The sequence below is a fragment of the Melozone crissalis genome, unplaced genomic scaffold, assembly GCF_028551555.1.
Source record: "Melozone crissalis strain CALT ecotype California unplaced genomic scaffold, PUWL_Pcris_2 ptg000013l_1, whole genome shotgun sequence".
Classification (NCBI taxonomy): Eukaryota; Metazoa; Chordata; class Aves; order Passeriformes; family Passerellidae; genus Melozone; species Melozone crissalis.
Genome location: NW_026535791.1, coordinates 59,866,228 through 59,893,238, shown reverse-complemented (window position 1 = coordinate 59,893,238; position 27,011 = coordinate 59,866,228). Strand labels below are relative to the sequence as shown.

At 43.3% G+C, this 27,011-nt stretch overlaps 2 protein-coding genes across 3 annotated transcripts in view; one reads left to right on the top strand and one right to left on the bottom strand.

Annotated features, from left to right (window-relative positions):
* PHKA2 (phosphorylase kinase regulatory subunit alpha 2) overlaps nt 1-13,480 on the top strand; it is a 43,497-nt gene extending 30,017 nt beyond the window's left edge. The window contains exons 23-31 of the mRNA XM_054272098.1: nt 1,151-1,230; nt 1,461-1,539; nt 1,662-1,791; nt 2,376-2,477; nt 3,071-3,189; nt 7,014-7,181; nt 8,665-8,718; nt 10,077-10,277; nt 10,800-13,480. Of these exons, the coding sequence (XP_054128073.1) occupies nt 1,151-1,230; nt 1,461-1,539; nt 1,662-1,791; nt 2,376-2,477; nt 3,071-3,189; nt 7,014-7,181; nt 8,665-8,718; nt 10,077-10,277; nt 10,800-10,973 (1,107 nt within the window). The 3' untranslated portion in view covers nt 10,974-13,480. The remainder of the gene's footprint in view (nt 1-1,150; nt 1,231-1,460; nt 1,540-1,661; nt 1,792-2,375; nt 2,478-3,070; nt 3,190-7,013; nt 7,182-8,664; nt 8,719-10,076; nt 10,278-10,799) is intronic.
* Nucleotides 13,481-15,422: 1,942 nt separating this feature from the next.
* PPEF1 (protein phosphatase with EF-hand domain 1) overlaps nt 15,423-27,011 on the bottom strand; it is a 39,257-nt gene continuing 27,668 nt past the window's right edge. For both annotated transcript variants that reach the window (XM_054272097.1, XM_054272096.1), the window contains exons 8-17: nt 26,778-26,944; nt 25,206-25,242; nt 24,596-24,745; nt 22,217-22,417; nt 20,698-20,883; nt 19,938-20,080; nt 19,196-19,302; nt 18,046-18,209; nt 17,125-17,209; nt 15,423-16,657 (exon numbers count right to left, since the gene is read on the bottom strand). In XM_054272097.1, the coding sequence (XP_054128072.1) occupies nt 16,464-16,657; nt 17,125-17,209; nt 18,046-18,209; nt 19,196-19,302; nt 19,938-20,080; nt 20,698-20,883; nt 22,217-22,417; nt 24,596-24,745; nt 25,206-25,242; nt 26,778-26,944 (1,434 nt within the window). In that variant the 3' untranslated portion in view covers nt 15,423-16,463. The remainder of the gene's footprint in view (nt 16,658-17,124; nt 17,210-18,045; nt 18,210-19,195; nt 19,303-19,937; nt 20,081-20,697; nt 20,884-22,216; nt 22,418-24,595; nt 24,746-25,205; nt 25,243-26,777; nt 26,945-27,011) is intronic.

Sequence of the window (27,011 nt, the reverse complement as noted above, 5' to 3'; positions counted from 1 at the left end):
TTGTCTATTGCTGTTGTGATGGTATGAACACTTCTGGAGCACTGCTTTGTCAGGGTGCTGGTGATGACACAAAAACATTTCTGCCCATTTCCATCCCCTTGGGTCAACAGTCTCCCTTGTGAATGGATGTTTGGAACCATTTAAATATCCATGACTATTAAGTGGTAACAAGAAAAATCCACTGTTAAGAGTACAGACATGATTTTGATCATTACAAAAAGGTTTCCTCCCAAGTATTCTGAAAGTATTTGTTTAATTTTCTAGTAATCCCTTGCATATTTCTGAGGAGCTCTTTCTGTAATTCCTGGCCATTTTCAAGGCTCTGTGTCACATCTAGGATGCCTTATTTTAGTGACAGTCCTGTCTGTGGGGAGCAGTTTGTGATGATCACTGTGCATGGTACTTCATTAAGCACAGAAATTTTTGCCTTCTCAAGACACAATGGACAAGCAGTACAGACATGCTCACAAAAAGCCATGTATGTTAACTTGAAAAGGACAAAGACTTGGGGAGGAGGAATAGAGATTATCTGTTTTCTTCCATGTTAAGGGAATGAAAATAGACTCTTCAAAATCAGAGGAACACTGCTCTGTGATGTTTTTTGATTCAGGATACTAGAACAGGTAAACTGAACATCTGCTTTTAAAGGAGGTCAATATGAAAGAGTAAACACTGTGGTACTTGGGAAAGTACCTATTTCAGACTGTATCAGGAATGTGGTGCAGTATGCTGGGTGTTTGTTTTAGGAGATATGTTAGTACACAGGATTTTTTTAACTGATGCTGCCAAACTTTTCACTGATTAAAAATATTATTGTCTTAAATAAAGAAGAAAACTTTATCTTATGATAAAGGATGAAAGCCTTTATTGATCTGCCAGCCCCACTAGAGTTCCTAATCTTATCATTGTGCTGCTGATTTCACTGAGCAGGGAAACAGGCTACTTTCAGACTCTCATAACCCTGTTGACCTCAGGAGATCTTTGACAACTATTTAACAGCATTCTGCTGGATTTGTGTGTCTGGTAATTAATAGAAATGCATTTAAATATTGCTAAAGAAATGTAATTAACTTGATTTGGTGAATTAAAAGCCGTATCACTTCCACATGACACAGAGAAAGGTCTCTTGCTTTTTGTCCCCTTATGACAGGCATGCACAGACCTTCTGTCACACCACAAGCAACTTACAGTGGGCCTGCCCCCAGAACCCCGTGAGAAAATCATTACCACGTAAGTGGGAGCTCTGCCTCGGGCACAGGCTGCCCTTCATCTTCCTGCTGGTACCTTCCTGCTGCTATTATCTTCTTTTAATCCTTACTCCTTGCCCTCAAAGGGATTTGTAGCCACTCAGGTAGAATTGTAGGCACCTTTGTTCTGGGTGATTTGATGCCAGTGCTTGCTCAAGAATTTAATAGCTGGTTGTGCTGAGTCACTGCTACCTGTGGTTTGATTTCTTGCAGCCCTCTGCCCCCTGAGGAGCTCACAGATCTCATTTACGAAGCCAGTGGCCAAGACATCAGCATTGCAGTCCTGACACAGGTATGCAGCCTGTGCCAAAAGGCTTCTTGGGCTGTGCCCAGTGCTGTGCCAGTGTTGCTGTGAGGCAGGGAAAGCCATGAAGACCCACTCTGACAGGTGCCTTTGTGGATCTGTGCTTACAGGAGATAATCATGTACCTGGCCATGTACGTCCGCTCCCAGCCCAGCCTTTTTGTGGAGATGCTGCGGCTCCGCATTGGTCTGATAATCCAGGTGATGGCCACTGAGCTGGCACGGAGTCTCAAATGCTCAGGTAGGAAGCAGCTTCATTGTAAGGGTACTTATGGTAGCATTTTTGCTTCACTCTTTGTGGTTGATCTTTTCATTGATATGTATTAATTCCTTCTATTAACCTCTTAGTTCATATGTGCAGTTACAAACCTTGAAAATCACTTTTTTTATTATTTAATGAAAGATTTCTCTCCCCCCAGCACCCAGTTATTCAAAGAATATCAGAGGACATTCTTTATGGAATACTCTGTCTCTGGAATTTAGGTCCACCTGTCACCTGGGGAGATGGCTGTCATACCTTTCCAAGTGATCTTGTTCTATAAGGGAGCAACTGCTTTCTCATCATGAGCTTCAGTGAAGTTTTGCACAAGCTAGGGCATAATAAAGATTAATGCAAATAATGTTATTTCTGTGGAGTGTTTGTTGTTTAGTCCTGAAATATATTTTCTCTGAAATGTGACTACATATTAATTTTTTGTAAAGGAAGGGCTAGCAAATGAGTAAAATGTGATTGGACTTCATTCACAGTTTCCTTAGCTGACTTTATAGCTTGTTGTCTTCCCAGTGACATTTGTCATTCTGTTTTGTTTTATTTTGTTTAACTAGGTGAAGAAGCTTCAGAGAGCTTGATGAATCTAAGCCCCTTTGATATGAAAAGTCTCCTACATCATATTCTCAGTGGGAAAGAGTTTGGAGTGGAAAGAAGCTGTAAGTTGTTAATTTTTATATACTAAGTTAGACTGCCTTACAAGTGGGGATCTATGTAAAATAAAGGTATAGGTAATGTACTAATCATGGGTGACCAGTACATGTGTTTGTCTGCTGTGAAATAAACAAAACACATATGGTGGAAGCTCTCCTGCACTGAAATAAGATTGTATCAAGTTTTCAGTAATAGGAAGGCAAACTTTTAAAATGAAGACATTTTATGGAACCAGAACAAAAGCCATTAAAAGGTCAAATCTAACCTGCCTTCAAGAAGCATGTCTGATGCCCACATATTCCTGACTGGCACATCAGCTGTCTCCTGGGCTCTTCTGTAGACCCTCAGAGACTCGTTGCAATTCTGACTAAATTTACAATTGCTCACTGTCCTGGAAAATCAGTCTCTGGATATCCAAGAATGGATTGAGGCCCCTTACTTGATACAATCAGATTTGAACTCTTGATGTGGTTCTGTGAAAGGATGCTGTCACCAAGAGCATTGCACATTTCTGAAATGATTTGTGTTTACTTCTTAGATAGAATTTAATCTATTTTTCTACCACTAGAATGTTAAAAATGTCCATTTGCTTCTCTAGTGCGACCTGTAGATTCTTCTTCATCCAGCCCTGCAATTTCTATTCATGAGATGGGGCATTCTGGAGCAACCAAAACAGAAAGAAGTGGTATTACTAAATTGAAGAGTGAGATGAAGCAGGTGAGGGTTTTCTGTCAATGCTCATCAGAAAATACAGATGTTCTGGAACTGTGGTATGTCAGGTTTTATTCCTGCTAATTAACAGAAATTTCCAAAGTTGCTTTGATTTTAAAACCGATCACTAAATAGAAGGCAGTTAAGAGATGTTTCCTCCAAAAATGTTCTTCCTCTTTTATTCTTGTTTCACATGCTGGATATAGAAGAACTTGATCAAACTGTAATGCATTCATGTTGTCCACTGTAAAAACAGCTCTTCTATCATGTTTAGCTAAGGGAAAGTCAGATGAACAAAGAGAAGCTTTTATGCAGTGTTCATTCTTGTACTTGGCCCAAGTGGCAAAACTGGACCACATGCCTTTTGGAAAAGATCCCTGTGGAAAAGGAATCTTGTTTTGTTTTCTTCAGGCTCTGCTTCTTGAGGAATGGAGGATGATTACTGCTAGAATCTATACATACATATTCAAGTCCAATAGTTTAAATTATACTTCAGCTGAGTATATGGAGAGGTCACAAAAAACACAACCAAAATACTCTGAATGAATGTGACTGATGGTTTTCGTATGAGTGATTTGATTTCTCTATTTTGTGTCTCTATCAGATGCAATTTTCTTTTGCTTTAAATAAATAGGAAGGTAGTGGTCAAATAAAATACATTTGTAAGAATGGTTTTATTTTTCCTCATGGATTATTCAAACTAGGGAGAGAAGGCACCAAGAGACCTTATTGCAGCCTTGCAATATATAAAGGAGGCTTAAAGGAAAGATGAAGAGATGCTTTTTGCCAAGGCCTGTAGTGACAGGATAAGGGGCAACAGTTTGAAATGGAAAGGGTCGGTTTAGATTAGATGCAAGGACACTTTTTTAATGAAGGGGGAGAGGCAATGGAACAGATTGCCCCATGAAGTTGTGGATGCCCTGTCCCTGGAAATGTATAAGGTCAGATTGGATGGGGCTTTGAGCAGCCTCATCTAAGGAAATATTTGATGTTTTCCTTTGATTGATGAAACAGATTGAATAAACCTTCAGAAAGGAGTGGCATTTTTACATGGTCTTAACATGAAGCATTTGCTGGTGGCAGTAAAGATCAGTTAATGATTCTTCATGGGCCATGGTCAGGCAGGGAAGCAGAGACCCCAGACCTGGCTGCTGTGTTTGAGCTGTGCCACTGCTGCAGCATCATCGTGGGTGTGGGGAGGCTGTGAAGGTGCTGCTGGCTGTGCTGCACTGGCCTTGGAGGTCGGTCTGAGCAGGGCTCCCAGTCAAAGGGAGATGTCTGGAATCGGGGCCTTTCCAGGAAGGAGGAGGGACAAGGCACTAGATGGCAGCATTATTTTGCTTGAAACACAGAGGTGGGCCTGAGCTGCAATACTTGGACCTCTCTTGACATTATGAACACAGTTCCTCTATTGCTTTCACATTCCACAGAAACTTGGTATTTTGCACAGAGGAGTCAGCTGGGTTTATTTTTGTACCCCTCCTCCACTTTGCCCTTCCTGCTGCTTCCTGCCACATCTCACTGCATTCTCTGAATAATTGACCAGCAGCTAATGAATGCAGTGACACTTTGGCAGGGGGTAGGGTGGGGTGGTGCAGAATACACTTTGTTATTACAAGGAATATTTCAAGTACTTGTACTAACATCTCTGGAGTGTTGAGCAAATGCAGCTCCCTCTTTTGTGGCTGTTCTTTCTTCAGTCAGAACCATTAACAATGAATGTGAAGGCATGGCTTGGGGTGGGCAATTAGAGGAAAGTGCTCAAAGTCTGAGGTGCTGCATCCACATTTCATCAAAAAATTGCCTTGCAGCTTTTTGTTTAGTGCTGTCCATCCAGTTGGCAGCCTGCTGTCTCTCCAGCAAGATGACCTTCTCATGCCAAGAGAAGCTGGTGGCATTGCAACAAATGGGGAATGGAAGTAGGGAGCTCAGTTTTTCCCTCAGCCCCAAGCCACAGGGAGCTTTTGCTTGCATCTTAATCTGGTTTTTGTGCTGGCCACGCTGGGAGCTCCATGGGTGGCCTGGGCTGCCAAACAAGCTCCTGGCATGGTGGGCTGTGCCTCATGGTGGCCCTGGGAATCAGCAGCAGCTGCCCTGGTACCAGCTGCAGTGCAGCACTGCGTGAGGCCAGGGGTTGCTGCAGTTTTTCCCTGAGTCCCTGAGATTATGCTGTATTTCTTGTCTTTGTAGCTGTATGTTACCTAACCTTGTCTGTGTTCTGTTCTCCTGCCTGTCTGATGTTGGTGTCTGGTTTTGTTTTGTAGTTCTTTCATGAGGGGCACTCCATGTCCAGCAGCATGTTTGCTTCCACGGTAAAACACCATCTGTAGCTCTGCACCTGCTCGTCACCCTGTGTGTGTTTGTGTGGAAGGGTCTTGGTTCTAGACATCTCCTGTCTTCTCCTGCCTAAAACCTTGGTTTAAAACCCTTCCTCTTTGTCTTGTCTCCATTGGGAACCAATTCTTATTAGTAATGTCCTAATAGAAGTTGAGTCTCATGTTTAGACACACTTAGTTCTTCTGCAGTTTAAGCAGTTGGAGCAGATAAAGTCTATAGCAGATTTAGCTACTTGATAGTGGATTGTTACAGGTGCCTTCAGCACGTAAAAGTAATGCAGTGTTGATAAATGCTGACAGCCTCTGGGCAGTGGGGAGCCCAGAATAGCTTCCAGTTGCAGAGATAGGGGTTGCATGGGTATCTCTTCAAGAAGTCATCTCCTTTCAAGGCAGAGAACTGTAGCTCTTCCTAAGCTCTCACTGTCTGCATCTTCAGACTTACTGTCAGTGGCACACCTCCCAAATGCCCTAAAAACACAGCTACAGAGCAGGGAGTTCTGTCTGGCATGGTCAGTTTGCAGGGCAAAGGACAGCAGACACTGGAACATCAAAGGAGCACCACGTGTGCCTCATGGACACTAGTAGCAGTGGAAATGGACAGTTTGCTGCTGGGGACTTCTTTGCAGAGCTTGGCTATGTAGAGTCTATGAGCCTGCAGTTTCCAAACATGCAGTTTGCAGTCATTCTCCTCCTTCCACACAACATTGCTCAGGTAGCTTCTTATTTGGAGATAAGAGGATTTAAGATGGCACATTCAGAGAAGTCCTTTATGGGCTGAAAGTAGCATGTATCAAAAGGGAAGGAGAACACAGAAGAGTACAGTCTCTGGGAGTGCAAGAAATGGGCAGACTGTGTGTGTGAAAATCACAACAGCAATTTGGTGGTATTGCCCCAAGTTTGAAAATTATCTGCTGCCTAACTTAGTGTTCAGACCTGGTAGAGTAAAATAATAGAGCAACAAGGGCAATAAAGGAAACAAGGCTAATACATACAGAGAGGCAGGCATGATGATTTTGTGGCTTCATCAAGTCAATTTTTAATCTACTTACTTTATTGGAGCTTTTGCATGAGGCCTCTCTTGCTGGATTTATGATACTTTGATACTTTTACAGCACTGAGCCCCATGTCCAAGTGAATGGGACCTCCCTGCAGATCTCCCCACCTTGCACACCAGTGACACTGCCCTGGAGGCAGCTTGGGCTTGTTAAAATAGTCAGATGTTGCATTAAACCAAGCAGTGAAGTTGACTGGGTTATGCCACACTGAAGTGCTTGCCTGCTTTGTTGAGAAATGGTGGAAGTACTGGAGAAATGAAACTTGTTGCAAAGGGGAGAGATGGGGGTGAAGGATCAGTCCCACTCCATCATCCTGTATGACACCAAGGCCTGTATTTTTTCCCTGGTTCCCAGGTAGCATTAGAACAGAAAAGTATTGGCCAGGAGTGGCACTTGGGATGGGAGAAAGCAACTAACCCCAGCTTTAATGTCCTTACAGAGGGGCAGTACTCCATCCTCTCCCACCAGCTCTTCTCCGACTGGCTCTGGTGGGGACATGAGCTGGGGGGACAGAAAAGGGCAGTGGCTGCGCAGAAGGAGGCTGGATGGTGCTATTAACAGAGTCCCTGTTGGCTTTTATGAGAAAGTGTGGAAGATCCTTCAGAAGGTAAGCTGAATGCTGTGGAGGAAGCAAGCAAGCTGTAACCTGGGAAGGTGGTGGTCCAGGGGGAGCATCTTGCCAGGAGTGGAAGTTGGTTGGCAGGTGGAAACCAGAGTCACTGGTAGAAGGGTGTCTCTTGAACACAAGCTCATGTGTTTCTTTGAAAGTGTGTTTTTCTCTGAAACCACCAATGCTGAATTTTGGCTGAATGACTCTGTTCCACCACTGCCTGTTGTGCATGCCCTGGCCTAAGGCACATTGTCAGTGCACCTAAAGGGCACTGCAGTGCAATGCAGCTCTGTGCTCCAGGCCAGAAAAGCTGTGAGAAATGAAGTAGGAAACTGCTCTAACTCTTCCAGAATATATTGAGACCTCTTGCTGGGTCTTCTGAGCTGTATGGCATTCTTAATATTTTCTGTTTTGGTTGATTGGTTTTAAGTGAAAAGTAAGTCCTTGCCAGCAGCTTGGATATCAGGGGTATAGAAATGTAAAAATAAATGCAACTCTCCAGGAAGAAGGAGAAGGGAATTACAAATTTTAACTTATTTCAAAGTGATTATGCACCTGCTTTTCTGCTTTGCTGGATCCAGGCCAGCATTTGGCACCTTGCAGCACTGAGCTGTTCATGCTTGCTTAGTTGGGAAAACAGTGCATCACCAATTTAGGTTGGTTTGTCCTTCTAAAATCCCTTACACTGAAGCTGTTAGTGTTGATATCAGCCAAGACAAATCATAAATGACCTCTTGGCTATTTACTAATAGGATCTTCCAGCAGAGTGAGCATCACTTCTGACCTAATGTAATAGCTGGAAGTAATTGTATGTTTTTTCTGGCTGTTAAAATTAATTGTGCTTATCTTCAATATTTCATTCTTAAAATGTTTTTGATTTTAAAATCTGTCTCCTCTTCTTGGTATGTTTCTATTCTATACCTCACATACAGATGTGTCCCTCTTTAACCTGCCTTTTCACCATTAAGGTTTTGTCATTGTTTCCTTTATACCACTTGTTATTTCTCTCCCCCAGTGGTTGACATCCTGAGGTGTGGTGTCCTGGATCTGAAACACATAACTAAATGTTGTTCTAGTGAAAATGAAAAAAGGTTCTTGCTTTTGTGGTCTGTTGTCTTGCTCTTTGTTATCTTTATTTCCAAACCCCTTCCAGCAGAATGCTCCCATTGATTTGTTCCCTCCTTTGTGTGCCTTTGCTGTAGTGGCTCCTGAAGTGCTCTGCTTCGTTAGCTGGGCTGGAGCACAGCATGCTCTGGTGTGTCATGTCAGGCTATTTCTAATCTTTACCAGTTACATAACAACTTCTTCAGGAAGGATAAAATAATATTTTTGAACAGGGCTTTTTGTGTCATTTGAGGTTTTTTTGCTTTGCTTTTTTTTTTTTTCCTAACTGAAAGTTGTTACATATTGGCTTAGAACAGAGAACCCTCAGACTGACTTGCAAGAACTGTAATTTCTGTTCACTCTTGAAATGTTTCAGTGCCATGGTCTGTCCATTGATGGGTATGTCCTTCCTTCTTCAACCACCAGAGAGGTACAGTAAAATGCCCATGATTTTCTAGCCACATGTCTGAATATTTGGATTGACAGTGTAAGATGCAGCAGAGCCTCTGTTACAGATTCTTGGTTTTACTTTTAGAACATCTGGACCTTCCCCCAGCACCTCTGCCAGCTTCTCTGGGTCTGTGCAGGTGAATTCCTGCCAGGCAGGCCTGGGAGGAGGCTTGTGACAGGTTTTCCCTTTGCCTTTTCACCCCTCACTGTCCCCCTGTGCCCCTGGGAGGCTCCAGAGAGGGAGGCTGACCCAGCCCTTAGGGGGGAAGGTGAGGCAGCACAGACTTGCTGGAATAAAGAGGACATGTTACTTGCTACTTATTTTTTTTATATGCTGCAACAGCAGGCAATGTATTTTGGTTTCACAGTCTCAGAGGAAATACCAGTTAAGGATGATTGTTTCTAACCAAAGCTTTAGCTCTTTAAATCCATAGTATTTCCTTGCATTTTTTTCTTAGCTGGATTCTGTCTTTAGGTGCCTTGGCAAATTTTGAATTCGCATCTATAAAACAAACTCTTGTGAATAGGAATCCATCAGTGCAAGAGTGCTGCTTGTGTGCCCAAAACTGTTTTCCTGAGTGTTTCCCTCAGATTTGTCTTTGGCATTCTTCTTTTCTGAGGAACTGTGGTTACAGTGGTAACAGCTGAAGAGAGGAGCTGAAATTTTCTGCCAAATTTAAATGGTGGGGTTTGTGGCTTTTTTTCCAGAAAGGAGAGCTTTATTTATCCCTATTGTGTAGATAAAGAGCCTTCTATTTTTAGCCTGTCAGACCTGGACAGTATCTAATTTTGCTGTTTAAAGCAATTGAATAAAATAAGCACAAACTTCCTAAGGCAACATAACATCCCCAGAGCTATGCCACTGCAAATTAAGCTGCTCTGCAAACAGAAGAGTGCTATTCCTGCATGGCAAAGCTCAGGGGTTATTTAAAAATCATCCCTCTAAGCAGGTGGTTGTTTTTAAAACTCAGTACTAAGTTTGGCTTTGCAACTCACCTGCAATACCAGAAAGAAACGTACAAGGCAGTGTGTGAGACCACAGCCTGAACAGCAGAGTTAATGTGCCAGCTAAGCCTCAGCAGCACTGAGTGTGAGTGAGATGTGTGTGATGGGTGCAGGGCTGGAGCAGGCTCTGGACGTTGTGTAACTGTTTGCAGAATCAGGTCTGGCAGCATGGAAACTTTCTGTAAGTGCTAAAGCTGCACAAACACTTTGTTCGCCTCAGTCAGTCTGCCCCCGTGTGCAGAGAGGAGCATATGTTTCAGTGCTTGCAGGAGGTGAGGAGCTAGTCTTTTGGATTTGGCAGTTTGTCTTTCCATTTCCACTCAAATTTGGCAGATGACCCCGTGTGAAATCAAGTTTGCAGTGCACGTGGAGTCGGTGCTGAACCACGTCCCCCAGCCCGAGTACAGGCAGCTGCTGGTGGAGGCCATCCTGGTGCTGACCTTCCTGTCGGACATCGAGGTCAGCAGCATCGGGGGCATCATCCACGTGGACAGAATCGTGCACATGGCCAATGACCTCTTTCTGCAGGAGCTGGTGAGCTCAAAGGGCAGTGGGGGGAAGCCTCCCCCTTTCAAAATTATCCCCTGCTCTTTTTTTAATGTGTGTGATGAACTTGATTTTGTCCTGGCTCTTCCTCCTACAAAGGCAGACCAAATCACCTAAATATCTTCTGGAAATATGTTTGGGAAAACTGATGTAAGAATCATGGGAGATTTAAAGGGAATAAATTTGCAGTGGCTAACAAGCTCTGAAGTACAAGGGTAGATTGAAGTGAAGTCCTGCTTTATCAAGGCATTACTATTACCAATATTTGAGTAATCCCACACATTCCTCCCCAAAGGACAAAAATCCATGAAGTTATATGTTCTTCATTTACTTGCACTGATCCAACTAAGTCATGGGGGCCCTATTGTAATCCTGATTAGGGTTTTCATGAGGGGAAAGAGAATTGCTTTCAGTATTCAGCACAAATAAAAAATCATAATGTGATGGGGTTTTTCCCAGTAAATAAGCATGTATGCCTAACTTGCTCTACTTTTGCTTGTGTCTTTACAGAAATCATTTGGAGCTACTGGTAGTATCTTGGAGAAAGACACAGCCACAGGAATTTGCCACTTTTTTTATGATAGTGCTCCCAGTGGAGCCTATGGCACCATGACTTACCTAACAAAAGCCATAATTATTTATTTACACGATTTCCTGCCCAGCACAGGCTGTGCAATGCAGTAAGTGAAGCCTCACATGGGAGGAAAGGCTCAGAGGCTCTTCCTCCTCAGTTCCCTGTCACAAACCCCTTGGTTGCTGCCTGTGTGTGTGCCATGCACTCGCTCAGCATTTGGCACTGCTGGGGATGCTCTGTGACACCTACTGCTGGGGACAGGGAGCTGGAATTTGGCCTGGTTTTAGGAGAGTGTGTGAGAAATAACAAATAGCGAGGCTTATTCTGCCCAAAGTGCATAAATGTAATTTGTATTAAATTAGCAAGAATTATACAGTTCTGCCAAGAGGAAAACAGATTACTCTATGGAGATCAAAAGGCATAATGAAACAAGGGAGCTGCATCTCAGGCATAGAGTCTCACAAATAAGGGAAGTGATGGAATTCATTAATTTTTCTCCTGCTGTGTGTAAATGTACATCGTTGTGAATCACTAATGCACAGTGTGAAACATCCAGGGAAATGTAAATTACAGGAGTAAGAGTAACTTGAAATAACGTGGTGGTATTTCTGATACACTTTTATCCTGATTCTCTTCTCATTTGCACCTAGTCAGTGCAGGGCTAATGCCAGCAGGGACAAACATCCTACAATATCCACTAATTTGGGAGGATAGCCTCTGTCAGGAAGCTGCATCTGTCTTTAATCTGAATAGCTTCCTTCCCTGCATCCCCAGGACTTCAGGGGCAAAATCTCAAGACTCCAGCTTCTCCAGTGTGACAGACAGTTTTATGCCTGTAATCCTTTCCTCTGAATGGAGCAAGATAAACCTCATCCACTTGAGCACCCTTTCCAAGTCTCCTGATCATTTCCCTCACAAACAGCCTCAGAGTTAAGAATGGCATAATTGTGGCTTTTCCAGTGTAGCATGAGTTTATGGAAGGCTTTGATGTTTCTCTTTGTTTTGTTTTGGTTTTTTCTTTTTTTTTTCCTTTTTATTTCCTTTGCAATTTTTTCTTTCTTCTTTTTAGTTTGAAGTCACTGGTCTCATGTAATTAGGGGTTGGGCTGCCTGGAAGTCTCCCTGCAGACAGTTTCCAGGTTAATGCTGTCAGCTGGAAGCTCTGAGGTGCTGCAGGGAGTAGGTGCATCCTGCATGGAAATGACTCCATGGCCATTTATAAACTGAAAACAGTTTGGCAGCCTCTGGAGAGGGAAACCCTGCCTTACCCCAGGCACTGGCTGTGGTTTTCCTTGTGCCTGTGCTGCTGGCTTTGCCACCAGCCACATGTCAGCATCTGGCTAACAGCTTAGGAAAGTGGCAGTAGCTTCAGCATCCCGTGGCCACAGACAGGCTCCCTCAGTAGCACTGCTGCCATGTGAGCAGAAAGGATCAGAGCAATTCTGTCTTGCCAGCTAGAGGTGAAAGAGCAGATAGGCCTGTAAAGATAAGAACTTTCTGAGCTATATAGGCCTGAGAGCCTGCCTGCTGTCCCTCTCCACAGTCACTGCTGCTATAGCAGTACCTGGGAACTGGCTCAAGAGAGTGGAGGTGTAGGAGGCCTTGGTGTGATGTGATTTAATGTTTTCTCAGAGACCAGAGGAGTTTGGTAGTCAGAGGACCAGGAGTCCTGTGTTAGCCACCATGGGAACCATGGGCCTGTGCAGGGGCCAGTGTAAAGTGACAGTTCAGGTACAATTAGCACTTGGGTGTGGAAGTTATTTTATTGGTGTGGTGCCTGTTTTGTAAGGGTTTGCCTTTGTTATTATTTGGTGTGGGTTTTTTAACTTTTTATATGTTTTGTGAGAGTTCACTTGGCTTGTTTCCCAGTGAAAGGAAGTAAAATCCTTTGTCTAGTTTAAGCAGATGTGACAGTGCAGAGTATAAGCACAACAAGAGCAAGGTGATGTTTTTTTATTCTACCCAGTATCATACAAAAAGTAGTAGCAGTTATTTTTGCTTTTCTTCTTGAATCCTAGATTGAGAGAGATGCAAGATGATTTTTTGCTCAGACTTCTAGTTTGTTTTTTTTTTAACCTACTGTGTTGTTTTCAGAAACAAGAAGGCTGATGTTGGTTTTTCATGCATTGAAGCTGCATTGAAGGTCTAAAGCATGAAATGTATGGCCTAACATACCTGGACACCCCTAACACCTCTTTGTTTTTAAATGCGAGTGTCATTGGTGTCTTTACCATCAAATTCACAGTATGACCTAGGTTATGGTATATTCATGATGATCACAATGAATTACCACATGGAATGCAGGCAGTTGGAAAGTATTTATGTGGTAATTTGAAGAGTTTAGGTATCTCTCTGGTGGTGCAGGGGGTACTCAAACACAAGACCAGTGGAAGGCAGCTTTATGTTCCTTGCAGGGTGAGACACAGCTGCACAGGAGCTGGCAGAATGAGGACCTGTGTCCAGCTCAGAGCTCACAGCACATGCTGCCCCCAGCCCCGCTCCCCAGGCCAGTGTCCCCCCTGCTCACACTGTTGCCTTCCCCCTGCTGCCAGCAGGGACATGGGCTTGTCAAACTAAACAGATCAAAAGTGCCATTGATCTCCCTCAGCTGCTGGTCCCACAGGTTACTGTGAAAGCTGAATGGGTGGAGTACAAAGTTTGTCTGGCTTCTCTCCTGTAATTGCAGTCTCCTTTCTCAGGGAAAGAGTCCTGCTTGTTCCTGGAAGGTGCAGGTGAGCACACAGTCCTTGGCTGCCCTGCAAAGGGGCAGCCACTTCCTGTGGGGTAGTGAAACACCTGGCCTGCCCCGTGTGGCCATGGGACACTGCAGGAATGTGTCACCCCTCTGGCAGCAGCCAGGGCCTCTAGTGAAGCGAGGGCTTCACTGAGTCAGTCCAAGCCCTTGTGCACTTTCTGGAGTGGTTGGCAGGTAGGAGCAGAGTTGCCCAGAAAGCAGGAGAGAGATGCTGCCAGTGGTGGCAGGTGTAGCTGTGGGGTGAGAGCTTGGCACTCATCTGCAGGCTGATTCAGGCACTGATTAAAGGACCACTCACATCTGGAGTATTAAGTGGCTGCTGCACAGAATCATGACTGAAAAAAAGGGATTGAGGATGTGGGTTATAGAAGAAGAGCTTCTGCTCAAACAGTTTGGATTTAAGTACAAGCAGCAGGGCTTTTCCCCAGTCCCAGTTTCAGTCTCAAGTGGCATTTATTCCCAGCTTTAGATGGTTCACAGTTACTCCCTGTGCCACCCCCCTTCTGTCAGGAGCCAGGGGCCCTTTGTGCCACCAGCAGCTGACAGGACAGGCTTTCTGCTTTGCCTCAATGATTCAGCTCCTCAGTCCTGAATCCCCAAGGGGCTCTCCCTGCCTGCTGAGTGAAGCTGTGCTGTGACTGTACCTTGGCATCCCTTCTCAGGAAGTGGTCCCTTGAGGCCAGTCCCCTTCATGCCAGTTCAGGAATGTGTCCTTAGTGGGGGACATCTGGAGGCTGCCAGCCATCCTTCAGAGCTCCTGTGTCTCGCTGTACAGCCCAGCTTTGTCCTCTGTACTGGGGCAGGTGGCAAAGGGGACTCCAGAGCTGCAGTGTCCAGTCCCACCTTGTCACTTCACAGCCACCGCATGGAGGTCAACAGTGGGAAGCAAGATCCCACCACACACAGAGGTGTTGGCCCATTGTGAGTGGAGCCTTTTTGTAACTCCACTGGAATAGGGTGGGGCTGATCATCACAGTGCATAGATCAGAATAACTGCATGCTCAAAATACACATGTATTACCAACGCCATTAAAGTTTCACTGTAAATTTTGTTTGTACTATTAAAGATTTTTCTTTCCCCTCCTCCAAGGCAGTAGAAATAAGTGTGTGCATGTTTGTTCATTCATCTCTCAAGTTACAAAATACTTCTGGAAAAGTGTTCTGTATTTAATAGTAGAAAATAAGATTTAAGAGAGACAGCAGTGCCTTAAGCTTGGACTGCAGTTGCATTCTGGATTGGAAGGATGCTTTTTTTGTACTTTCAATGCTTCTATTAATGAAACCGAGCTGCTTTACTTAGCTCATCTTTAGCTATTAAAATTTAAAAAGGGACTAGGTTGGAACTTTTCCCTACCCAAAAAGCACTTTATGTGCTTTGGATTTACTGAGGTTGAATGAGGTAATACAGTTACCAAAAAGCTCCTGACCTGATGTTGCTTTCAGAGTGTAAGATGCAAGAGAGTTAGGTCCAGATTTCCTGACTTCTCTCCCTTGGGAATTGACAGGGTGGTACTGGCAGGAATGGGAATATCGACTTGCAGTCAGTGAAAGGAGACAGGAATGTCAGTGCAAGAGTCTTCAATCTTTCTGCCTTCCAAAAACTCAATTTCAGAATCTCTCAGTTTCCTTTTCTTGGCAAAGAATTTATGTTTAACTATGTGCAAGAATATTTAGATTTGGTAGTATCAAAATATGTTTACTCTTGTGTTCTTACTCATTTCTGCTTTTAAGAAACCCAGTTCATCTTCAGGAAGAGTGTTCTATGCTGATTGGGACAGGCTACAAAACAGGCAGAGACACCCCCCTTAGGCATTGCTCAGAAAGCTAAAGCTTTATTCTGTGATCTATCACGAGTTGCATTAACATGCTGTGGATTTAGCCTTCATCGAGGTCACGAGTTAGCACGGAATCACCGAATCCCAGAATGGATCATGCTGGAAGAGACCACCATGAATCACCTGCTCAGACAGGGTCATCCCATAACACAGGGCACAGGACTACATCCACGTGGTTCTTGAATATCTCCAGTGAGGGAGGCTCCACACCCTCTCTGGGCAGTTGTGCCAGTGCTCAGTCACTGCACAGGAAATAACTTCTTGCTCATGTTCAGGTGGAACTCCCTGTGCATCAGTTTCTGCCCATTGCCTCTTGTCCTGCTGCTCAGCACCACTGTGAAGAGCCTGGCTCCATCTCAGAAACAGTTGTGATTGTTTCAGAGCTCCAAATCCCAACCAATATGGGGAAAAGTAACCAGAGGCAAGAGGAAGTGTAAGTGCAAATGTAAACACCTTTCAACCAAGATCCTCTAAGCTGTGCCTGTAAACTTTTAGAAGGATAAGAGGTTGACCTGGAATAATTTAATTCTTCTGCATCATGCAAAGAGAAAGATTAAATGCAGAACTATCCTTTTGAACCAGATGTTTTCCTGTTTTCCTCTCCTGCAATGGACACCCCAGCCAGCTCTCTCGTGCCTGTTCCATCACCAGGGTGGCTCTGGTATGTTCCTTGTGGTTATCAGTGCTCTCAGCTGAGGACTGCTGGCAGACACATACCAAAGCCTCTCTCCCTACACAGCTGTAGGCATGACCTTGGCAATGCTCAGGGATTAGATTGGTGGGGGAGATGCCAAGAGGAGGGGATGAATTGTAAGGTGCTGGCAGTGTGTGGCAGTGACACAGTAATACTGTAAGTGTGGGTTTTCATCTCCTCTATCCCATTATTAGCAGGTACAGATCATCCAGGAAGGGCTAAATAAAGGCTTGCACTGTGACCCTATCAAGCAGCCCCTTTATGACTAATGACAGCAAGCTGAGCTTCCAAGACAACCCACGAGAAATTCTGCCTTTTCAAGAGGTTGCCTTTTTCTCAAGTCTGTGAACAACATGAAAGGCCTCTAAAAATTCATTGAAGTCAATGTGGCCATCTTTGTTGTAGTCTATGCTGAGGACTAACTTGTCAATGGACTCATCCTGTATATCAATGCCCAGGTGAGAAGTGAACAGTCTCCAGGTCTGGCTGAATTCCTCAAGAGAAATCAAACCTAAAGGAGACAGACAAGAGGTTGCTTTTGGCAGTGTTGTTTTCCCTTCCTGCATAAACACACACATGCACTCTCCTTCACTGTAAGAAAGTTACCTGCCTGCCATGCTGGGGTTACTGCTTTCATTATTGAAGCACATTTTTACTTTAGGTAATGATTGAATGCTTCTGACAGTGGAATTGAGAAAGCAGTAAAGAGTAAGACTTGAGTGGAAGGGGAAAAAAGCCCCCAAAAGAGTGAAGCCAATACTGGAGCTGGGGTATGTGAGAATCTTTTCTTGTTAAGCTCTGTGCACCGTCCCTTATATGATTCCAGCCTGACTGCTTAAAGTAGGTTCCACTAAACTGGAGAAATGATAACACCTCTGGTTCCTCTATATTTAGAAGCCTTAAGGAGGAAACACAGTGGGGAAAAGACAACTGGCATAGGCTCCCTAGAGCTGACACAGTGAAGGTACCTGGACTTACCTGAGTGATCTTTGTCAATGATGTTAAAGATGATCTCCAGATCCTTTCTGTATCTGCACAGTGTTTCTGCCAAAGCTGGCTGAGCCTGGTTTTGAAATCACATACAAGAAGCTATTCAGACCTTGGTTTGAGTTAATTTAACCAACAGAATATCTACTATCCAATTTCCATTTTCCAGTTTAACTTGTCAAATGTAAAAAACCAAATCTTTATGCTTGAGTTCTCTGGAATGACACTTTATGTCTTACCCTGAGGAATAATCAGATAAACCCCATGACTTTCAGATGGCAGGGGAAGGGGGAAAGGAGCCCTTCACACCTCCTACCTGCAGTAATTATTTGTGGAAATAATCCTGGATGATCTGGGAAAGATGGTGTAGACCATACACTCATACAAAGCACTCACCATACAGATGTGAATGGATCCTGCTGTTCAGGAAAATTATGGTGATACCTCTGTTCTAAAGCACTGTGCAGCATTTGGTAACAACTGGGCTCTGCAGAAGTGACCTCAGATACCATAATATACATCTAAAAGTCCATCTATAAATGTGACTTCCTCCCACAGGGGCCTGAACTGCCTCTGGAGCCTGTTTGAAATGCTCATTTTAAAGAGTGAGGGTTGAGTGCTCTGGGCAGGATTTGTCATATCTCCTCAGCTCCGTTATCTAAACGCCCTCGAGAGCCAAGAGAAAGTAAGAAGCAGTTCTAGCATGTGATTCATCCAACCTATTTTAAGCATCTACCTTAGCAGGGAATGATGATTCGTACCCTAGCAGTGCTCATTTTCCTCCAGTGACTATAAAAGGAAGCTCAGCAACTAGTTCAGCTGTGGATGTCTACTTGTTGGGCCAAACAACTGTCTTGTGCTTCAATTTGCACCAAAAGTTGTTCCTCCACGAATTGCAAGGAGGTGTTTTACCTCTTTTATAGGTTGACCCATTTTCAAATCATAAAAACAAGACATGAAGTCAACTTCTCCATCTGGGTTCATCTGTGCTAGCTGAGAGCGCAGCATCCTCCAGGGCAGCTCCAGCTGTAGGACAGACTCCATTGCTGCAGCCCAGTCATTGACAGAAATCCTGCCTGCAGAAGGGGTCAGGTCATGGTTACAAGTACAGGACACAGCCCACATCAGTCACCAGCACAAAGGGTTCCAAAACACAAGGATTTTCTCTGAACCCTGGGATAAAAACCCTCGTAACAAAGGAGCAGTGGGGTTGGACTAGGCATTTCCACAGGTCCCTTCCAGCCACAAAGTTGTGATGCTGTTATGATGTTCAGCATGTTTTAACACCTTTTGAGAAAGTCAGATTATGCCATGAAGAGTACTTCAGGTTTCAGCTGAGCTGCAATTAGAGTGACATGTGGCTGGAAACTCAACCACACAGAAATATGTGTAACAGCTGTTCAGTGGCCAAAGAAACAACATCATGTTACTGAGTGCCCTTGTAAGGACACTGTCAAGTGAGAAGCCATCACAAGGAAAGCTTGCATTTGTGACAGAAATCAACTTCTTGCTTCTGCATAAAAGGTTCATCTATTAACTTAGCACTGACTTTTGTTCAGCTGAGGGGGGTGAGTGAGTGCCTGCTAGAGGCAGAGGCAGGCTGTGTGTCTGCTGGAGGCATGGGCAGGCAACTCCCATCAGATACCTCCCAGACTCAGGAGGAGACCCATTCCACATCCCCTCACCTGAGACCCCTGTTCCCTGTCTGACACATTCTGAAGACACTCCTGCATGAAGGTGGTGGTGACCTTTGAGCTTCTGGAACTGGATTTGCTTGCCCAAAGTCTCTACCCAACAGCAAACGTAATTTCTTTATTTGCCCATGTCTTTCAGTTTTCTTTTTCCTCCTTCAAGCTTCATCTCCTCAAGCTGTTTGCGCTAAGCCTTTCCCAATGACTAGTCTCCTCTGTAGTCATGAAAAACAAGGTCAACCAGCTTCTGCTGCCCTCAGCCTGACACTGAGGCAGGCAGGACTCTTCTCCATGGGCTTGTCCCCTCTGCCTCCCACACACATAGAAGCTGTTTTCCCCATGGTGGCAACTGGACAGAGAGGGAGTAGTACCTGTGCCATTGATGTCATATTGAGCAAAAGCACTGATGAGTTCAGACCTGTGTGCATAAATCTTCTCTCGTAAAGACTTTAAGGCAGATGATTCAATTGTACCTACCCTAGGAAGGAAAAAAAGTCAGCAGATTATTAAAGGATTAAAATCCTCTCACATGTTCTGCTTTTCAACACTCATTACAAAATTCTTATATCCTTTACCATGCAGTATGTTCAGGGTGTAGTATGTTTAAGTAGAATGACTCAAAACACACAACATTCAGCCAGGGGAAACTCCAAACCAAACAAAACCAACAATGCTCCATAAGAATAAACTAAGTTTGTGAGATAATTAAGTTTATGCAGGTAATTATAAGCTGCTTTCCTTTAGTAATCTGACCACACTACTAGGCATGGCAAAGCTGTCATGATAAACTTTTGAGACTCAAGTCATAACAGGATTTGTCCAGAAAGGTGCAGCCTTAAAGCAGACAGGTGCAGGCCATTTATGAGTCCCTGACAATTGTCTGTTCTAACTGCTTACCTCACCTAATTACCTTTGGGTGTTTCTCAGGAAACCAAGTTAAGCAGCCAGAATATATTTTGTCTACTGTATTAATTTTTAAATTGTAAAACAGAAAACCAGTGAGAATCAAAGAAAATGGATGCCTATTCAGTTATTGAGTGAAGCTCTAGATTTGGGCAGGTGCACTCTCTGTGAGGTGAGTCCATGCTCACTGCATGCAACACAGAGCTTTACCTCTCGCGGAGATTCTGCCTGCGCGTGAGCTTGCTGACCTGGTACTGCACAAAGCGCGGGGTCAGCTCGGGATTCAGCTTGATGTAAGCGCCCCGGTTACTGCCCTCCTCGTAATAGTTAGAGGCAGAGAATATGGTGATAACCTGACACAGGAAACAAAGAAACTGGATTGGCCAGAACAGCTCTTGTTGACACATTTCTGAAACTGATCTGAGAAAAAATTCCAGCTCACATTACGTGTCTACATATAAAATTCTCTCATTCACCAAATTGCTCTTCCCTTTTGAGTCAGAGCTCTGGGCCTTTATTTTGACCTGTCAGACTTCAGAGAGCAGTGAGATATCACATGCTGTTTAAGAGAAACCTCTTTCTAAGAGAGACCTGATTTTCAGGATTGTTGTTGGCCTCCCAATGCAGCATGTTAAAAAGCAGGGCCAGAAGAGAAATCAGTAAGTTAAAGGCTTCTAGAGCCTTAGAGCATGTCTTGAACTGTATTTACACACAACTCTTGTTGGGGATTTTGTTGGTGTCCATTTGTTTTCATGTAAGTAATAAATTGGTCTTCACTCCCTAAAGATGTAAAGAATTTTGTTACTCAGAACTCAGTAATTTGTTGTAACATCTATCTAGGACAAAGTTCCCCCAAACCCAGTTTAACAAAGTGACTGTCTTTTTTTAAAATAAATTTTGGAGAAAAATCTACTGTGGATGTTCCTGTGAAAATCACAGGAGAATTCTGCTTTACATGGAAGCAACTTACCTTCCCATCATGACTGATCTCATAACCTTCTGGCTTAAATTCATGAGACCTGATGAGCATTTTCAGATTATATCTCTTAAACAGCTTGGCAGTGACATCAGGACCAAAGTAACAGCCTCCTCCTCGACACTTGTTTGGTGTGCAGCCATTTTGGCTCCTTGGATCACTCCACAGAATGTCAAGGATCTATAAATAGCAAACTCAAGCAACTGAGGACTGATAATGGGGGAAGACAAACAGGGTATGGCTGTCTAAAGTCGTGGCCACAGCAAAAGCCCCACAGTACAGGGAGAAAACACAAAGGTCTTGAGGTTTTTCCTTCCTTTCAGGAGCATGTTCTTTTGGGCTGAGACTTTTGTTCCACATATTAAGAAACATTATCTAGATTTTGGACTAACTTTTTGTTTCAGAAGAAATATAATTTCAGCAATGTACCTCCTTTCACAGCTGAGGTTTTCAGACTTGGGCAGGTGCACCAGAAACATTACCTGGGCTAATTCAAAGAGAAGAAAAGCTGCCTTCTTCACATGTCAGTAGAGAGGCAATTTCAATTTCCCAGCCCAGACTGGACAACCACATTGGTCAGTGGTTTTACGTAAGCTTGGGAGTACCTGTTCTAAGCATGACAAGAGTTGCCTTTGCCTTTATTGTCTTCAGTTAGCTCCTGTTTCAAACTGACATTTTACGTATTAGCATTTTAGCAGGGTTCAGACATGAAGATGAATTATCATGGTTTAATTCTAGTCAGTAGCAAACATTATTCAAAATGTGCTTGTTTAAACTTTTCTGGGCAAGGTTTGCACTAAAACATTCCACTTCATGTTTGTGAGCATGGCTTAGTGGATGCTTGATTAGCTGGGGGAGTGTCAGATTTGGGGGGAAAGGGGAGCCTTACTTGTGCTCATTATGTTAGCTTGTAGGTCAGATAGGTATCTTGAGAAATCAGATTTTCAGAAAAATTAAGCTTTCCAAATTGTCACAATTTATTAAATTACAGTATAACAAGAGCTGTATATATGCTCTGATATTCAAGATGAAATGAACAGCCAAAGGACAAACACTTCCCACTTCTGAGTAATCTGCCTGTATGTCTCAGGAGCTGGGTGGCTTTTTTTGGGCTATATCAGCATTCAGCTGCCAAAAGTACAGCCAAAAAAAGGTGCTTTATCTCACCAACAATTGCAGTCTGACCCGTTTAAACCAACAACCATTTATGTACCAACAGATCCAACCACATGAGGGCAGGCAAACCTATTTCCTACTGAGCAGTTTCCTCCTCCTAACGGCTATGAAAAGAAAATATTGGGTGAATTTTACTTGTAAGGCATAAACACCCAAGCTTTTATTACCAGATCTACAAAAAGCGTCCAAAAAACCCTAATAGGTATCTAATATATTCCTTAGAATGACTGTTTTCCTGTTGAGAGGCAGTTCACTCAGACTCATGAACACACTGCTGGAACAGAACTCCGAGTTTGTGCGGGAGGGGTTTGGTATCAGAGTCTTTGGTTTCACCTACTTGTTTCCATTCCTTCAGGGCGGGGTCTGGAGGCAAATTCGAACCTGAAGGCTCCGTGAAGCCCGATGAAGAGATGTGCTGTGTCTTCCCTGCAGCATGCTGGCTGGCAGTGTGTTTACTGGGTTTGGTCATGGGAGTTTTCTTCTTCACTTGCTCCTGTCTGTTTGTCACTGACTTTGGTGGCCGCATCAAAGATTTCAACTTAAAAAAAAAAAGTTACCATCACAACAACAAAAATTGATACAGACATGTTGGCTGAAAGGCACATCAGCTCATGTTTCCTGTACTCAGGAGAACTCCTTGAGGGTTCAACTAATGTTAACTCCCATAATGTCCTGATTTTACAGGTTTGGGAGAAGCTGCAGGTATTTGGCACTTGCAGAAATTTTGCTTTATACCTATCAGTAACCAGGCTCTTCAGAGCTGCTTTCATATTCTTATCCAGACACACACACTCATTCCAAAGACAGTAAATCTTAAGGTCTCACTATACAGCAAGTAGGACCTGGGCTCAGGAAATACACTTCAGTGCCCAGCTTCCCTGGAAACAAAATATACATTCATATTGAATGGAAGGTGAAACTCCATTCACTTCTGCTTTGACACAGTACCAAGCTGTTAGATTAACTTGGCTAAATTAAATGGAGGATCAGGAAGACAGTAGTGAAACTGATGGAATATTACGCCACATGATACTGTTAAACCAAACCCCTCAAACATGCAAGGGCATTTGCTTTTCTGGAGTGGTGCACTATGGTTCCACAAATGATCAGTAACATGGTTTCTCTCCAGGGAATTTCTCATTTGAAATTCTCTCATAGTAGCTTATTTCTAGAACAAAGCCAAAATAAAACACAAAACCAAACCAACCAACCAATCCAAAAACCCCAAAGCAATACACAAAATTCCAAACCAAAAAAAAACCCCACCCACCAATAAAACATATACAGTCAGCAGACCCCTGGATTTTACTCTTTAACAAGAAAAGGACTAATTCAAAACAAATGCACAACACAGGGTTATTCACCAGTGCACTGACCAGTATTTGAAACCTGCCAGCTGTACCAATTAAAATACATCACTTGGCCTTGAGTGACACTGCCCTGGGTTGTGGCCCACACATGTCTCATTAGCAACACTCTCCTGTGGCAGCTACTTTGACCTGTTAATTCTGCATTTCACAGATACTGCATTTCACAGAAACATGCAGAGCTGAGCCCTGGTGAAAGCATGGGCAGAACTCAGCTCATGGTTAGGATGCCTCTATCTGTAGTTAGGCACCCAGTTTTAGTGCACAGTGGTGCAGCCAATGAAGCTTAGATATTCATGCCCTTTTTCATATCTTTAAAAAAGATACACATCTGACTGTCCTGCAAAGCATTTCTTTCTGCTTTAGAAAATCTGAGGATGACAAAAATAGCTCTGGATTCCACAGACATTGATGCCAGGGTACACTAAGTTGCTCAAACATTGGTCTCCTATGCCATCTGAGATGCTCCACTATGGCTGTGAATTAGTGTGAGGGGGCAGACACAAATCTGGCCTAAAAGGGGACTGGTGGAGGGGACCTACAGAGAAGACTTTCTTCAGAGGCAGGCTAAGGCCAGAGCCAGTGGGGCACTTCCTTGAACAGCACTGGAGACGTGTGCCTAAGTAATGATCTCCACCAGATCTCTGGGATCTCCATTGACTATAAGGAGTCTCAGCACCCTGATCACAAGCAGATATCTTGATTTAGTTGTTCAAATCGAGACCAAATCTCCCACCATTTTCCACTGATTTGAAAGGTCTGTGTTTGCTCATCATTTCAGAAAAAAAACATGAACATTTTTGACTTCTAAATCCCTGAAAAGCAGTGGATTCTGTTTTATCAAGGCCAGTTCTTGAATTTTGATCCTTCTGGAAAGGCTCTCCCACATGTACAACGTTCAGCTGCTGCCAAGGGAGCGCCTCACAGGTGGAGAACTTCCCCCACACAACAGATGGCAGAAGCACAGCCCCAGGAAAAAAGGCAGCGCTGGAAATATGTGGCTAAATTGAATTTTTAAAGTGTTTTAAGGAAATGACCAAGAATCAAGTCGTTTTCATACTTTCTAGCTAATGTGTCATCACTGCAGGAGGAGGCATCTAAAGTGGCTTTAGCTATTTTAAGGTCAAAAGACCCATGCTATGTGGAGAGCCTGACAACTGGCTCTCAACACCTACTGCAACCTGCCTTCCTAAGCCCTGATTTTGAAGAAAAATTGGACTTTTATTTTTCTTACATGCCTTATACTGCTGCCATTTCCTTTCCTAATGCAAATGACCTGATCCTAGCATTCATACCGCAAAATTTTTAAAAGAAAACAAAATTACCCTCACATGAATATGATCTCTTACCTTATTTCTCTCAAGTGCATTCAGGAAATCCAAATCTGTGGTGTCTGAAATCCCCCCATGTAGGATAAGAACTTTGCTATCAATTATAGTGGCAAGGGGAAGCCAGCTAAAAACATCTCGCAGAAGACTCAAAATTTGTTTCCAATGGTCCTGTAAAATATACTCTTACATTAGATCCTATTTCTGGCAGATTCTGTTGCTTCTAAGTTCAAGACTTTGCTGAAGTGCCTGCTACAGTTTATATGATCAGTTTTATTCAGATGATATCCTGAACTGCAACCCTGACAAACATGCTCCAACATTTACTTTACATTTGATTGTCTCTGTAGTGTTTCATTTTTTCTTTCATGTTCACCTCTTTTTTTGTGCTCTTGATTGTTCTTATGGATGTTACTTATTTCATCCCATAGATTCTGGGCATAAGAGATTAGCACTCAAAATTGTTTTGTCAGTTATTCCACTGATAGGCCAAAATAATTTCACCTACATCACTAAAGTAATATTCTGCTACACCTAAATAAACTGGTTTGACTTTTTCTTGTTTACACAGGTTTCATTTTACATGTGCAAGACTACAAAAAAAATATAGGGGAAGGAGGAGGAATCTTACCTTGTACTTCTTTGAAACTTCTTTTGTGAATCCATATCTGAAAACAGGACAGCATTGTGAACTGGGTTTCAGTATGCCCCTTCTGCATGGTTTCCTGTGCTATGGTGTTTTACTGGAGTTTTCTAGCCCCCTTTCTCATCTGCCATTCCATCTCACCTCAGCTGAAATTTGCTTTCCTTCACTCTGTCTTGAGACTGAGTTAAACTTGTTTCTTGTGCATAGCAGAGGTTGGGAACAAAATCCAGCCTAGTAATTATTAAGAGACCTTTTTGCCAGCTCTACCTTTTAGATACCAGAGAGAAATTCCAAAGGAACGGATGATGGGCAAAAATTCCCACAAAACCTTCATGGATCTCTTGTCTTAAATATCATATAATCACAGAATCATATCATAGAATGGTTTGGGTTGGAAGGGACCTTAAAGATCATCTCATTCCAACCCTCTGCCATGGGCAAGGGACACTTTCCACTTGACCAGATTGCTCAGAGCTTCATCCAACTTCACGTCTTTTCCCCCACAAGCGACAAGGATTTTGATACCTAATTCTTTTAACACCAAGATATCCTTCATCAAGGGGCATTTTCACAATACTCAGCTTTCAAATTTACCAATGTGCAGCACTGCTAATCAAAATGCACAGCAAAGACACATCTGTGCACTCCATACCATCACAGACTTAGTTACTATTTTTTGTTGCTTTGGGGAGGAATTTTCCTACCTTGTAGATTAAGTAACTGATCTTGGTTTATGTTGTTTTTTGGAGTGTTTTCAATTATGTGCTGAAAAAGTAACTGTCATGGGAAACTGATTCTCTTTTTTGGATCATTAGTAGGACTTGCCTATGGGGCTCTGACCCAGGTGCTAACACAGAGGCTTGTGTTAAAACAGCAATACATCCTGTGTGCCACATCAAATGATCCAAGGACTGCAGCAGGTTACCCACCAGTCAGTCACCCAAGGCTTTCTGGGGCAGTTTAGAATTGTAGGGAGTAGGACTGAGGAGTTCTCACATTTCTGAGATGCTTTTTGTCTCCACGTCACACTTTGACTACAGCCAGAGACTACTGGCTGTGCTTACTCCCTTGGCTGCACTGCACAGCTGAGTGCAAATGTCTGTGTTAGAAAACAGTGTCAGCTTTCCTGCACTGACACCTCCAACTGATGAAGCTCCTCTGAGTAGAGGGTAGGATATTTATCTGCCCCTTGGGTTAGAAAAGTGAAATCTTAGTTTAAAGTTAAGTAAAATATCAGATTTCGCTAAATATGTGCTTTAACTAAAACATCATCCTTGCATCTGTCCTTCCCCAATTTTGATACTCCGGAAGCTGCACCAAGCCCTCTGACTTCAATGGATTATGATTAGATCAAAGACAAGACATGATTGCCATTCAAACATCTGTGTGTAGTGAGAATGTTCCTTCCCAAACACATGCTGAAAAGGCAAAGCTCCACCTGACTTCTTAATAAAACATATTCCATTTTAGGGTGTCACAGTGGCTAAAGCAGCAATCAAAAGCTCAAATATTTCTAGTGATAGGCCAGATATTTCCTGCCCCACCCCCAAAATCTACCTCAGGTTCATGATGTAGTCTTCATGGTTTCCTCTATTCAAGTGTAAATCATTGGGATAGATAAGAAGAAATGCAAATAGGATTATAAGTATTTCCATAGAATTTTTCCCTCTGTCGACAAAATCACCATTAAAGACATAGGGGTTTTGTTCTGAAGGCAGACCATTCTGCAGGGAAAAAAAAAAAAAAAAAAAAAAGGCATTTAGAGAGGCTGCAATGTTACTGTAATAGAGG